The following is a 15,804-nucleotide window of genomic DNA, read 5'->3' on the forward strand; positions in this document are numbered from 1 at the left end:
CAAGAAAATGACCTCGTGCATGTGGATTAGGAGTGAGTGTTGCGCTAATGAATGTGAAGTAGGCCTGTCAGTCCAGACATATTAAAAAAGGTGGATTTGAAAGAGTTCTGTCGTGAGAATTTTGTGCCTCTGAAAATGGATCATTAATGAGGAAAAGTAGCTGAGAATGTACACTAACCAAAGGTGTGTTTCTGTTTTCCTGTTTGCAGTATACAGCACGTTTATGGAGCCCAGCATCCTCCATTTGATCCTCTCCTCCACGCTAAGTAAGTGTTTAATGTTATTATTATTATTATAAGCTGTACAGACCAGGAGGAGATGTGATAATTTATTCTAGTTCTGTTCATGTTACGTAAATGTTCTTCTTATAAAAAGCTTCACTCAAGCACCGGGGCTCTGAAATATTTTGGGCAAATGACCCTGAATGGACGTTGTGTGAGCCAAAGCCTTGACCATGCTACATTTTTCGAATTCCAAGTTTTTATAATACGGGTGTGGCAGCGGGGGCGTGGTCAAGCGCCGGTCTGTGACCGGAGGGCGGAGTCAGGGAAGGTAAGTGGCAGAATCACTACATCTGATGTCAATTAACCTGTTTGTGTTTGTGTGTCTTCCCAGTGACCGCGCCCTATATAAAGAGAGAGAGAGAGCAGAGGAAGTGAGCTCTCTCTCCCCAGCCAGATGACTTGTGCGTGTGCGCGTGCACGGCTGAGAGAGTGATTTTTGCGTCTGAAAAGAGCAAAATAAACAAAGTTATTGAACTTTATTCTGGCCTGCCGTCTTTCTGTGCTCCTCCCCCTCCTACGAACTGCCACAGTGGTGCCGAAACCCGGGACCGAGCACAGAAAGACGTCAGGCCAGAATAAAGTTCAATAACTTGGTTTATTTTGCTCTTTTCAGACGCAAAAATCACTCTCTCAGCCGTGCGCGCGCACACAAGTCGTCTGGCTGGGGAGAGAGCTCACTTCCTCTGCTCTCTCTCTCTCTTTATATAGGGCGCGGTCACTGGGAAGACACACAAACACAGGTTAATTGACATCAGGTGTAGTGATTCTGCCACTTGCCTTCCCTGACTCCACCCTCCGGTCACAGACCGGCGCTTGACCACGCCCCCGCTGCCACAACGGGATTACTGTAACATTTAAACATTTTATTACGTCAGTCAGAAATGTGTGCATAATGTACTGTAAGCTACTGAAAACCAAAGGAATATCCTGACCAGTGTTGGGCACGTTACTTTCAAAAAGTAATTAGTTATAGTTACTAGTTACTTTTCCCAAAAAGTAAATGAGTTAGTAATGGAGTTACTTTGTCATTAAAGTAACTAATTACCAGGGAAAGTAATTATTCCGTTACATTTTGTTACCCCCCCCAAAAAAAAATCAAATTAAATTCAATTAGTGTAATCATAATAAAAGTGAATGTTAAATGTGTTTAATGACTGAAATGGGCACTTAACAGAACCAATCAGGAATGTTATCGACACTATATTAATATTTTTGTGGGACAATGTGAGAAGACATCTATCAAATTGAAGATATTTTTGTAGTTATTAAAATTGTTACTAATTACTGGCCACTGACGAGGACAAACGCTTTGTTCCTCGACATAATGTGCATTGCACGTAAACACTCTTGCCTTTTATTTCAAGTAATGAAAAGTCCTGGCTGTATTTCCAGTATGAAAGCGCAGTGCTGGGCTGACCGCTCGCCATCACTGGGTCTTCCGATTGAAAGAGCGCGCAGTAGTGCAGTAGGCGTGGCCTACCTACGTATGTTGTCCAAATCTACTCTGATTGGCTTACTGTGCCGTTGTCTCGTGTCTCCCCGCCCCACACGAAAGCAGAGTAAAGAAAGGCTGAGCGAGCAGCGTGCCAGATGAGAACAGCTTTAATAAAGTAACGCATAGTATTTTATTGTAAGTAACGGGAACGGCGTTATAACGATGTAAAAAGTAATTAGTTAGATTACTCGTTACTAAAAAAAAGTAACGCCGTTAGTAACGCCGTTTATTTCTAACGCCGTTATTCCCGTCGCTGATCCTGACACTGACTTAGCGGTTTAATGGGAAGTGTTATAAGTGTTAATAGAAATAATACACACGAGGTGGTGTGTTGTGGCCCTATGTGAAGTCGTTTCGACATTCACCAAGTATAAACAGCAGTGTGTGTGTGTGTACTGTATAAAAAGTGCCTTACTGTTACGTGGCAGGCTTGTAGTACTCGAGTCCGATTCGTGCCCTAATTTTAAGGACTCATGACTTGACTCGGACTCGTGCATTAACTGCATTAGGACTCTGATTTTTTTCTTTAATTTTTTTGTAACATGCCATAATAATTTGGCATAAGATATTTATATCTACATTCATTTTTGTACTGATTTCATGCAAGAGTGTCACACCTGCGTACCTTGGTGCGTGCATCAGATAGACTCTCGGGCGTGCTCCGGACAGTGCGCGTGCCAAGCGGACTCTCGTGTGCGCCGTAAAGCAACTCGCACCTGCACAGGATTAAGGCGCAATCAGCGCGCCGATATAAAAACTGTGAAAACACACTTACTTTGCGAAGTATTGAGTTGCGTTACTGATGCCTTACCGAGCCTTATTTCCTTGTTTGGTTTCCTGATCCCTGATTTCCTGTTTCTCGTCTTTGATCCTGCCGAGTCTACGACAGCCTGTTTGTGCCTCGCTCGACCTACTGCCTTGATTTTGCCTGCTGTTCTGGATTGTTTACCGTCTTCACTTGTATTAAGAAACACACCTTCTGCACTTACATCCGTCTCCCAACCATCTCTGACAGAATACTTCACACTCCCTGACAAAGAGAAGCACATTCACCTGTTCATACGCCATGTTCAGGAACAAACTCATGTTAATGGCGCTGAAACAGCCACCACTGGATGGTGCGGTTGGAGTCTTGTTCTCGGATTCGACTTTAAATGACTCTGATTTGAACACTGGGGACTCGAGACTGGACTTGGACTCGAAGTTTAGTGACTTGACTACACCACTGATACGGGGACACACTTCAGCATCGCTGTTCTCCCAGGCATACCGATACAAAATAAAATAGAAAATGATGATGAATAAGATAATGACAATTATTTACAGTGTGAGATTATAATATACAGTAGTGACTATTTAAAATATATACACTCATAGGTATGGGTAGAGGTGACTCTACTAAAGTCAGTGTTGTAGCCGAGTCACAAAACCATGAGTCCGAGTCCAGTCTCGAGTCCCCAGTCAGTGCGTTTACATGCACATAGAGAAAATCGAATTTCTGCCGTTGCTTGACTGAAATCGAAGTTCTAAATGGCATGGAAACACCTTAGCTCGGCTGAAATTGAACCGAACTTGATTTCTCGTAATCAAGCTACACGACCTAGATTATGCGATTTTTGTCGAGCTACTTAGTGCATGTAAACCCTTTCGAGCTACGTAGTCGAGCTACTTACTTCAGCACTGCCCCTTCCGGAAGTGACGAGTGACGAGACCACAAGCGGGAAACACAACAGCCTCGGTCGAAAAAAAAACCCAGCCTCAGTCGGCATGACACTTCAGATCAACTTCAACTTCGTGCCTATTTTATTAGGAACACTTCTGTTCGTACATACAAACTACAAACACTCTTCTTGTGAACACGGAACTGATAACTTTGTTTATACTCTTGAACAATGTTGCCAGATACTGCTGACGTTTTCCAGCCCAAAATATGTTCAAAACCCGCCAAAATGCACTTAAAACCGCCCAATTAGGCGGGAAACCGCCCAATCTGGCAACACTGCTCTTGAATAGCTCTTCTTCATGACGACAACCGGAAGTGTACCAACACGATGGGGTGTGTAGCGCCACCTGTGGCTCGGGTGCACAATGTACCTCACACAATAGCTCGATTTCCTTGTGTGCATGTAGGATTGGATTTCTCTGGCACCCCTGCTGGGACCCTTAGCTCGATTACCGACAGCAGCTCGATTTGGATGTGCATGTAAACGTACTGAGAGTTTCAGTCCAAGTCATAAAAGAAAATTTCGAGTCGAGTCCGAGAACAAGACTCCAACTGCACCATTTGACGGTGGCTGTTGCTGCCTTTATGTGAAACTGTCTCTGCTACTGTGTCGGACTAACGTTACTGCTCGACTGCCCCGTTTTAGTTAATAGGCTACAGATAAAAAGCTTGTTCATCGCTCAGCAAGCCCCGCCCACTATCAACAGGGCAAATAATGTGAGAGAGGGTTAACACTAGTGAGTTTATCGGTCAGCAAGCCCCGCCCACTATCAGCAGAGCAATGAACATAGCGTGTCACTTCCTTCTCTGGGTGGAGTCTCGCCAAATGATGATTGAAGTTTGAGGTTGTCCCCGTCGTCTGCTCGACAGTTCTTCTACATATAGAACACGTAGCAGTGCTCCGAGAAGGCTGTTCCCTGAGAGTTCCCCAAGACTGTTCCCAGAGAAGTCTGTATAAGCAAAGCGGACAATCCTAGGGGCGTTCTGTCCAGGCATTTTAGCGCCATTAACATTAGTTTGTTCCTGAACATGACGTATGAACAGGTGAATGTGCATTCTCTCGCACAAAATAAGTAAAAAATGAATGTAGATATAAATATCTTATGCCAAATTATTATGACGTTACAAATAATAAAGAAAAAAATGGAGTCCGAATGCAGTTAATGCATGAGTCAGAGGCCAAGTTTACATTAGACCGTATCTGTCTCGTTTTCTTCGCGGATGCACTGTCCGTTTACATTAAACCGCCTGGAAACGCCGGGAAACGGGAATCCGCCAGGGTCCACGTATTCAATCCAGATCGTGTCTGGTCCGGTGCTGTGTAAACATTGAGAATACGTGGATACGCTGTGCTGAGCTCTAGCTGGCGTCGTCATTGGACAACGTCACTGTGACATCCACCTTCCTGATTCGCTGGCGTTGGTCATGTGACGTGACTGCTGAAAAACGGCGCGGACTTCCGCCTTGTATCACCTTTCATTAAAGAGTATAAAAGTATGAAAATACTGCAAATACTGATGCAAATACTGCCCATTGTGTAGTTATGATTGTCTTTAGGCTTGCCATCCTTCCACTTGCAAGTGGTAAGTGACTTGCGCACAGCGGCTCAGTCCCGAATCACTGCTCGTGCACTTCACTCGCGCGCTCTGTGAGCTGCGCAGGGCCGGAGTGCGCACCCTCCAGAGGGCACTCGCTGTTCAGGGCGGAGTGATTTGGAGCGCAGCCGCTGAGGAGGAAGCGATGAGCCGCACTGACACATTTCAACTTGCGTGCCGAATTAGACATGTGATTAGCATATCCGTGTATTGGCGTTGCTGTGTGCACGCTAATCGTTTTTAAAAACGTTAATCTGATGATCCGCTGATGCGGTCTAACAGGGGTGATAGTGTTCCGGCGCCGCGCCGGATTTCCGGCGTACCGTCGCTGGGGGAAAAAAAAAATGTAGTTCGCCCATTGTCCTGTGTCATTCTGAGATGCGCAGATAGACAGGAAAGGGAATCTTTACTGTCTATCTGCGCATCTCAGAATGACACAGGACAATGGGCGAACTAGATTTTTTTTTTTCCCTAGCCACGGTACGCCGGAAATCCGGCGCGGCGCCGGAACGCTATCACCCCTGGGTCTAATGTAAACCCCACCAGAGTCATCAGCAATGTTGCCAGATACTGCTGACGTTTTCCAGCCCAAAATATGTTCAAAACCCGCCAAAATGCACTTAAAACCGCCCAATCTGGCAACACTGGTCATCAGTGCTCAAGTCAAGTCACAAGTCCTTAAAATGGGCCATTTGCCGGAATTGGTCACGCGTCAATTTTCCCCAAAGCAACAAGCCCATGGTGGGCGAGCTAACTTGACATTCCTTGACAACCATAAGAATTTGACTGGCGATGCGAAGCAATCCATTTCTATAATAGCTGTTTTTACCTTTTCTTTTGTCTCTTTTGACCTGAATTTTCGTGTGTACTTGGAAAAAGTTTGTGGTTTTAACTTCTGTCGTAAGTTAAAACGAATCATTGGCCGTAAAAGAGAGTTGTTTTGGACTCCAGTTGGTCGCCGCCGAAAGAAATTCACGTGCGAAATGACGGATATATCTGTGTTTATATCTGGGTCCATACTCGTTGATGTCAGTGAGTGCACACACATGCAAATACATAGAGGATATTACACGGCTGCACTGAGATATGAAGTTTATCCTGGAGTGGTGAATGTATCTGTACATTTTTCAACATGAGAAGATAAACTTCATATATTCACACCTCTATGTAATGTTCTTTATATCATATGGACACATCCGCAAAAAAATGCACAAGTTAATCAAGAGAGTTTTAATTTTTAACCGGTTCGCCATTTTGACAACACACATCCCGTCAGCGGGAAAACACCTGGGGTGACGACATGAGAGCGAAATATTGGGACTGATTATACAGTTGAACTCAAAATTATTAGCCCCCCTTAAATTTTGGAACATTTTCCCAAATATCCTCCAAATGTTTAAAGCATTGATAAAAATTGATATACACAAACAATCACCAGTACTATTCAGATGTTTGTGGTGCATTTTGGAATATGAAATTAGTTTTAGGCTGTCTTTATATGAAATATGGTAAAAATGAGTTGGTCAAAAATATTAGCCCCCATGTGGATTCTTGCTTTTAAAACACAGTTAATTAACCAATCAGCTTTTAAACAACACCTGTGCAATCAATTGGCTTCCTAGCAACACCTGTAGTCAATTGGCTCCATTCAACAGTTTAAAAGGACTCCAAGGAACAGGGCATTTGAATGAATGAGGAGGATTACTATTTGTCACAATGCCGAAGACTAAAGAAATAAGTCTTGAACTCCGACAAAAGATTGTGGAGGCTCATGACAAGGGCCAAGGCTACACTGCCATTTCGAAGAGGTTTACAGTCTCCAGAACTGCAGTTCGGTGCATCATTGCCAAGTACAAGGAGACAAATTCGGTCAAGAACAAACCTGGTCGTGGACGCAAGTGTAAGATCTCAAGAACTCTGGAAAGAAAAATTGTCAGAGATGTCCGTAAAGAGCCCCGTACATCTGCAAAGGAAATTGTTGCTGACCTGGCCTCTTCTGGAGTTTGTGTGTCAAGGCACACTGTTGTGAGGGCTCTTCATCGGAATGGGCTTCGGGGCTATCGTCCCAGAAGAACCCCCTTACTAAAACATCGTCACATCAAAGCCCGACTAAAGTTTGCCCGTGAGTACTTGAAGAAGAAAGATGAGTTTTGGAAGTCTGTGCTTTGGTCAGATGAGACGAAATTGGAGCTGTTTGGGCATATGGACATTGCCTATGTATGGCGAAGAAAGGGAGAGGCCTTCAACCCTGTGAACACAGTTCCCACAGTTAAACATGGTGGTGGCAGCATCATGCTGTGGGGCTGTTTTGCAGCCTCAGGTACAGGCAGTCTGGTTCGGGTGCATGGCACCATGAGAAAGGAAGATTACCTAAAAATACTGAAGGAAAACATGCAGAAGTCTGCTCTCACTTTGCGCTTAGGTCGTCGTTGGGTCTTCCAGCAAGATAACGACCCAAAGCATACATCTAAAATAGTCCAGCAATACTTCAAGGATACCAAGACCAACGTCATACAGTGGCCTGCACAGAGCCCAGATCTCAATCCAATAGAAAACCTGTGGCAAGTGCTGAAAAAGAACGTCCATGCACGAAAACCATCCAATTTGGGCCAGTTGGAACAGTTTGCAATGGAGGAATGGGCCAAAATTCCTCAGGAGACCTGTGCCAACCTAGTGAAAAACTATTCCAAGAGGTTGTTGTCAGTTGTGGGTCAAAAAGGGTACACAATTGACTACTAATGGTCAGGGGGCTAATAATTTTGAACATCTCACTTTTGCTGTTTTTGGTTGAAACTCAGTGTGATAATAAGATATCGTAATGAAACTTGTTGGACAATGTCTTCATAGTGCATTTATTTCAAGAATAAAAACATTTGTTGTCACTGGTCATTTTCATGGAGAAATCAAGAATTATGTTCAATTCCACAAGGGGGGCTAATAATTTTGAGTTCAACTGTACATTCAGGTCACTTTTTCAATGGAATAAAAACATGTGTTCTATTCCCTTCTAGCGGGTTTCATTCATTTGGTTTGATAGCATGCAGTATTGTTAGCGTATCGCTTATCCTATGTGTATTACGTCACACTACCCAATGGAGAATCAGCATTGAATATGGTTGACGATGTTGCATGGTTGTCAAGACAACATGACGTCACGCATCGGAGATGTTAAACGTCCGTGCTAGCGAGCGACTGTGACAATTTGTAAACAAGCATGGCAGCCAGGTTTGCTTCGTTAAATATGGAAGATTTTGAGAGAATTTTGAAAGAGAAAGACGCGTCGAATACACAAAAGGAACGTGTGTGTATTATAATGATGGCAGGGCGGCACGGTGGTGTAGTGGTTAGCGCTGTCGCCTCACAGCAAGAAGGTCCGGGTTCGAGCCCCGTGGCCGGCGAGGGCCTTTCTGTGCAGAGTTTGCATGTTCTCCCCGTGTCCGCGTGGGTTTCCTCCGGGTGCTCCGGTTTCCCCCACAGTCCAAAGACATGCAGGTTAGGTTAACTGGTGACTCTAAATTGACCGTAGGTGTGAATGTGAGTGTGAATGGTTGTCTGTGTCTATGTGTCAGCCCTGTGATGACCTGGCGACTTGTCCAGGGTGTACCCTGCCTCTCGCCCGTAGTCAGCTGGGATAGGCTCCAGCTTGCCTGCGACCCTGTAGAAGGATAAAGCGGCTAGAGATAATGAGATGAGATAATAATGGCTTTTTTCATGGTATATCAGATATATTCCATTCAGCAAGCATGATATTGAACTCATCTTCGACTCGTTCAGTATCATGCTAGCTGAATGGAATATATCTGATATACCACTCAATACCAGACCATATTATTGAAATGTCCCTCAGATCCGCGATGCATTTCATATGAAAAATGCAAGTTTTTCAACACAAGAAGATAAATTTCATATCTTCATGCCAACATGTGATTTTTCATTTTATTATACAGACAAACAAAAAGTACCCAAATTTATCAAAACAATTCATCGATTTCCTCATAACTGACCTATAGAGATTTGTCACGGATTTGGTTCTCCGTGTCCCAGATGTAGCTCGTATGAAAAACACAAGTGGCGTATTTCCCAGTAAAACACTCATGTCGACAGAATACACATGAATAATCCAGCTATGATCTAGCCTGGCAAGCCAGACTAAATGTGAATATTTAGTCTGGCCTCGCTCGTAGACATTTCTGACGGGTGTGGGAGGAACAACCCGCTGTCTTTCAAACTGTCTCTGTGCGTATAGGCCAACGCTCTGACCAATCAGCGCAACAGTGACTGTGACGTAGTCAGAGCGACAGAAAGCAGTGGGGGAGGCCTTGAAATAAATCATTTTTCAAAATGCCTATTAATTAATAAACAGGTTCTAGATATTAAGAAGTTTGGAGATAATGACCACAAGTTTGGAGTCTGTACCACATACTTAACATACTCATTTTTTTTCAAGGGTTTTTCAAGGGTTTGCTTAAACTGTTTTTGAGTTTTTATTTTTATTTAGTGGTGTTTGGTGAAATAATTTCCCTTAAATTTAAAATAACGGGAAAATAAGAAACAATCAAAAAGTCATGTTTCAAAGCTGTTTATTAATTCTTCGTACTGCACAAACTAGCCCCATCCTTTTGGCTACGAGCGGAGCCAGCTGGTAGATCAGACTTTTGCCATAGCCGGTCGGCAAAACAGCGAAAACGTCCTTCTTGAAAAGGAATGAGCGGAGAGCCTCTTCCTGCTCATGTTTCAACGAAAACTCCAAGTCTAATTCTTCTAAAACTGATTCCAAAGCGGAGTCAAACGCGCACTGTTCACTAGCGGTAGCCATCTTTCCTGCTGTGCTTTCTCCAGCGTCGCGCAGCCTTGTCGTCACTCCTGCAAAAGCCCGCCCAAAGAATCCAAACAAAAACCTTGCGTTGTGATTGGCGGGCACGATTTGATGCCCGGGGTGTTTTGTTGATATGGTGCGAGGCTAGACCCACTCGTAGGCAAAAATATTTTTGCCCGCTAGGCGGGTGGGTCTAGTTTACTAGGCTAGCTATGATCTGATTTCAGTGTAAACAGCAGACATGGATCCAGTATGGCAGTAGAGCTGTTAGTGGAGTTCAAGAGACCTTAGGTGAACGATCACAGTGCTGTTAGTACAGGACCTTCTGGTTTTCTCTGTGTGTGTGTGTGTGTGTGAACATAACTGGGAAGAGAAGAACTGCCCTGGAAGAAGTCGACAGGTTGATGATTGTGATGTATGAAATGGCTAAAAGAGGAACCATAAAAGAAATGTAATCTAGAAACATTAGAAACAGATTTAATGGTAATGATGGATAATAAAACACGCTGCTTGTTTTTGTTTTCCACTGGACAGTCCAGACACTTTCTCAGATCAATAGTGAAAAATATCGGTTGTATGGAGCAATTTCACGGTCTGTAGACATTAAACAAGTGATTTTTAAACACCGTTCAAGTACAAAAACCCAGGGTGTTCTCTGTTCCAGGTTTGATTCATCACTTGAGGACATGCATCCTGGTCAATATGCTGAATACAGCAAAGCTACAGGAGTGTAATGGAAAGTCCTTGCTAGCACACTGAGGCTATCTGTAGCCATGGTTTTTGCAAAAAAAAAAAAAAAAAAAAAAAAAAAAAATATATATATATAAATAAATAAATAAATAAAAAGACAAATGAGAGCCTCAGAGAGCAAAGTAGAACAGAAATACAGTGGAATTCGTTGCTATAGATGGCCGACTGTTGTGTATTATTGTGACTGTTGGATTTTATAGAGTGTACTGAGCCTTGTGTAGTTCGCCTAATATGGTCCATGGGGTCATGCGCTGTTCATGTCGGTCAGATTAGTAGAAAATGGTGCCATCATTTTATAGCTGATTTCATTTAATGTCAGCTCAATCTTGTCCTATATACAGGACTGACTACACTCAGTGACCACTGTGATAGGAACACATGGCATAGTTACTGGCATCATATGGGCTGGTTTGAGTGTTTTTTTTTTTTTTTATCGAAACTTCTCGCTACATGGAGCACCATTCTTCAGAGAATATGGTAACGTGTCAACTTGATTTTTGATGGCTTTTGTGACTGGATGATGTCCGTATGTACGAACGACAAACGTGTACCACGACTGAGAACCTGATCATAAATGCAAGGCAACGGATCTCATAAACACTTGACCACCAGACAACGAAATTTGTATTTTCATTTACATAAGAGAGTTGGGTTTTTATCCAGTGCTTATTTTTAATTAGCTTTTTTTTAAAAAAATCATTTGTGATTATTTACTAACACATTTTACAGAAAATATTCAGAGCACTTTCATGTAAAAACAGTTCTATTAGTCCTCTCACTTGTTGGACAGCTGACCGTTTCTATCGTGTAAGGGTGATGGATGGATGCAAGTGCAGGAAGAGTTTTATTGAAAGCATGCTCACAAAGCGATCCAAAATGGAGACAAAGGCAGAGTCAAAGAACAAGCAGTGGTCGAGTGAGGCACGGACAGGATACTAGAGGGAATACAATACTTGAAGTCCAGAAACACACACATGGTCAAAACCAGAAAAGTGATGCAAAATACAAGGCTTGGTAACGTCAGATGCAGGGTACAGAGCATATACTTGACAAAGTCTGTGTGTTACTGAGAGTCCTTATATGTGTGCGCTGTGATTGCACTCTAATCAGGAACAGGCACATGGTAATTAGTCCTAATAGGGCTGCATGTGAGAGATGTAACCAGACAACTGTTGGACATATCAAGTTTGATTTTTTTTTTTATGTGTATATATGTGTCTGTGTGTGTGTGTGTGTTATTTACCAGCTGGGAGGTCCGTATCGTGAAATACCGTGACCGAGGTCTTGAAAGTACTGAGCGAGGCCCTCTGGGCCGAGGTCAGTATTCAAGGCCGAGGTCACGGTATTTCACCATATGGACCGACCTTAAGCTGGTAAATAATATATTTATTTTTTTCTTTACCAAATTCTAACAGAAAACGAGAGCGCCCGAAAGGGAAAACCGAGCCGAGGCGAACCGCCATTTTGAATCCTCATTCACGGCTGTAATGCAAATTGCTTCCTCCTCGGTATACAAGTGCACTTCCATGGCAGGAAAAAAATAAATTTTGCCACCTATGTAGCCCCCTATTTATACAAATAGGAGTCATTCAGGATTCAGCCATGTTTTTGCTCGGCATTAGCAACAGTTGCAGGTTTTAGCTTTCTCCTGAAATGTTTTCTTTTATTTCTTCTTCCTCAGGGTAGTAAAACTCGCTTTCGCTGTGAACACTGTTATCACTATCCATGCTGTAAAATTAATGCTATTCTCCTGAGAAATACTGGCAAAAATTTACAACCCTGATTCCAAAAAAGTTGGGACAAAGTACAGATTGTAAATAAAAACGGAATGCAATGATGTGGAAGTTTCAAAATTCTATATTTTATTCAGAATAGAACATAGATGACATATCAAATGTTTAAACTGAGAAAATGTATCATTTCAAGAGAAAAATTAGGTGATTTTTAAATTTCATGACAACAACACATCTCAAAAAAGTTGGGACAAGGCCATGTTTCCCACTGTGAGACATCCCCTTTTCTCTTTACAACAGTCTGTAAACGTCTGGGGACTGAGGAGACAAGTTGCTCAAGTTTAGGGATAGGAATGTTAACCCATTCTTGTCTAATGTAGGATTCTAGTTGCTCAACTGTCTTGGATCTTTTTTGTCGTATCTTCCGTTTTATGATGCGCCAAATGTTTTCTATGGGTGAAAGATCTGGACTGCAGGCTGGCCAGTTCAGTACCCGGACCCTTCTTCTACGCAGCCATGATGCTGTAATTGATGCAGTATGTGGTTTGGCATTGTCATGTTGGAAAATGCAAGGTCTTCCCTGAAAGAGACGTCGTCTGGATGGGAGCATGTGTTGCTCTAGAACTTAGATATACCTTTCAGCATTGATGGTGTCTTTCCAGATGTGTAAGCTGCCCATGCCACACGCACTAATGCAACCCCATACCATCAGAGATGCAGGCTTCTGAACTGAGCGCTGATAACAACTTGGGTCGTCCTTCTCCTCTTTAGTCCGAATGACATGGTGTCCCTGATTTCCATAAAGAACTTCAAATTTTGATTCGTCTGACCACAGAACAGTTTTCCACTTTGCCACAGTCCATTTTAAATGAGCCTTGGCCCAGAGAAGACGTCTGCGCTTCTGGATCATGTTTAGATACGGCTTCTTCTTTGAACTATAGAGTTTTAGCTGGCAACGGCGGATGGGACGGTGAATTGTTTTCACAGATAATGTTCTCTGGAAATATTCCTGAGCCCATTTTGTGATTTCCAATTCAGAAGCATGCCTGTATGTGATGCAGCGCCGTCTAAGGGCCCGAAGATCATGGGCACCCAGTATGGTTTTCCGGCCTTGACCCTTACGCACAGAGATTCTTCCAGATTCTCTGAATCTTTTGATGATATTATGCACTGTAGATGATGATATGTTCAAACTCTTTGCAATTTTACACTGTCGAACTCCTTTCTGATATTGCTCCACTATTTGTCGGCGCAGAATTAGGGGGATTGGTGATCCTCTTCCCATCTTTACGTCTGAGAGCCGCTGCCACTCCAAGATGCTCTTTTTATACCCAGTCATGTTAATGACCTATTGCCAATTGACCTAATGAGTTGCAATTTGGTCCTCCAGCTGTTCCTTTTTTGTACCTTTAACTTTTCCAGCCTCTTATTGCCCCTGTCCCAACTTTTTTGAGATGTGTTGCGGTCATGAAATTTCAAATGAGCCAATATTTGGCGTGAAATTTCAAAATGTCTCACTTTTGACATTTGATATGTTGTCTATGTTCTATTGTGAATACAATATCAGTTTTTGAGATTTGTAAATTATTGCATTCAGTTTTTATTTACAATTTGTACTTTGTCCCAACTTTTTTTGGAATGAGGGTTGTATAAGATTTTTTTGCTAAAAATCTTATAAATAAATCTTTATATAAAAAAAAGATAAATGTTGACAAATTCTACTAACTTTGTTCTTGTTGTGAACGAGCGCGTCACCAGAGGTCCGTAACCAAGGTCCGTATCGTAGGATACGGACCCGCTCGCCAGCCAATCAGAGCGCAGGATTTGATGCAAACTGCACCGTGAAAAAAAATAATGGGTTGTAACTGTATAGTAATGATGTAAAGTGAAAGCCCTGGTTCACTGCTGTCCACCAGGCGCCCAGCAGAGTCACACCATCATAAATGTCGTCATGGTGTTGTTTCTGGTGCATGACTGTCGCAAGACAATGCAGCAATTTACTGACACGAAATACACTGCATGACACAAGTCGATGATTCCAGTGTTCTCCACTATTGTTAATGACTCGGCGGCCTGCTGAGTCATAATGGCTAGAAGAGCTATTACCGCCGACTCATAAATGTGCCGCTGAGCCTTAATTTTTGGCCGCCCAGTCAAAAAAAAAAGTTTACTTCAAAGAAAAGTAAAAAAACCACGCCAGTACAAACACTAAAGTAATTCTCTGATCACAGATCGTTGATGCGCTTTACTTTACAATAGGTTCAACAGAGGCCCTTAACGCTTGCTCGCTCACTTGTCACTTACGCATGTGTAGTGCGGCGACAGAGGAGTGCATGTCAGTTAAGTGGCTCCGATTGCCTCAGACCTCCGAGAGGAGTATGGTGGAAAGAAAAGACACATACTGCACATCAAATGAAAGGTAATTTTGTGTAGAATTCAACTAAAAACAAAGATATTCTATTCAATAAACATTTCAGTAACGGAGTGACAAAATAAATGTAAAGTTGGCTCCCAGTGTCAGAAGGTTTTGCACAAAAGCAGCTACTTGCGAAATAAATAACATGCAACTTAGATGCAGGGAAATGGCATCTGAGGGGTTTCTTTATTTCAAAATTTTCTGTTACGAACCCCCCGGCGACGGCCGCTCAATACTACCGCCGAGCTATAACTTCAGGTAGTGGAGAATACTGGATTCATATACTGGAATATTCTTTTCACTGTTGATCTCCTGGGATTTTCACACATGAGTCTGTAGATTTCACACAGAATGGTGTAAAATACATTCTTAGAGTGTGGTTCGAAAGGTTGAAACACCTTGTTGATGATGGAGGTCAGAGTAAAATGGCCAGACTGGCTCGAGTTGACTGGAAAGCTATGATAACTCAAATCAGCACTCTGTACAAACCTGATGAGCAGAACAGAGGTGGACAAAGTACCCAACTTCATTACTGAAGTCAAAATACAGATCCCACTGGTAAAATGTTACTCCGATACAAGTGAAAGTTGTCCAGTCAAATTTTTACTTAAGTTAAAGTACTGAAGTACTTACTTTTAAAAATACTTAAGTATTAAAAGTGCATCATTGTATTATTGCCACAACGCTTACAAAACCTAACGCCGCTACCAAGGACAAATGTGAATTCACAAAATGAACGCATGCTGTGCCATCATGGTGGTTTAATATTAAGTTAGCTCATCAGTGAAACTGCACCTGGGTTGGGTAGCTAACGCTACTAGAAAAGAAAGATTTCTACATTCTGTTTATTTGGCAAGATTATGCTAAAACACATTTCTGAAAGGACTTCAGATAAGTTAACGTTATTCATGTTAGCGTAACTCCGTTTTTACATGCTAACTAACAGTGTCCAAGTTAACTAGCTATGTGTTAACATTAGCCGTGGACAAGGC

General features: G+C 42.6%; 1 protein-coding gene across 3 annotated transcripts in view; it reads left to right on the top strand.

Annotated features, from left to right (window-relative positions):
- tbc1d22a (TBC1 domain family, member 22a) overlaps positions 1–15,804 on the top strand; it is a 490,669-nt gene that overhangs the window by 11,519 nt on the left and 463,346 nt on the right. For all 3 annotated transcript variants that reach the window (XM_060903060.1, XM_060903062.1, XM_060903061.1), the window contains exon 2: positions 210–266. In XM_060903060.1, the coding sequence (XP_060759043.1) occupies positions 210–266 (57 nt within the window). The remainder of the gene's footprint in view (positions 1–209; positions 267–15,804) is intronic.

The sequence above is a fragment of the Neoarius graeffei genome, chromosome 21 (assembly GCF_027579695.1).
Source record: "Neoarius graeffei isolate fNeoGra1 chromosome 21, fNeoGra1.pri, whole genome shotgun sequence".
Classification (NCBI taxonomy): domain Eukaryota; kingdom Metazoa; phylum Chordata; class Actinopteri; order Siluriformes; family Ariidae; genus Neoarius; species Neoarius graeffei.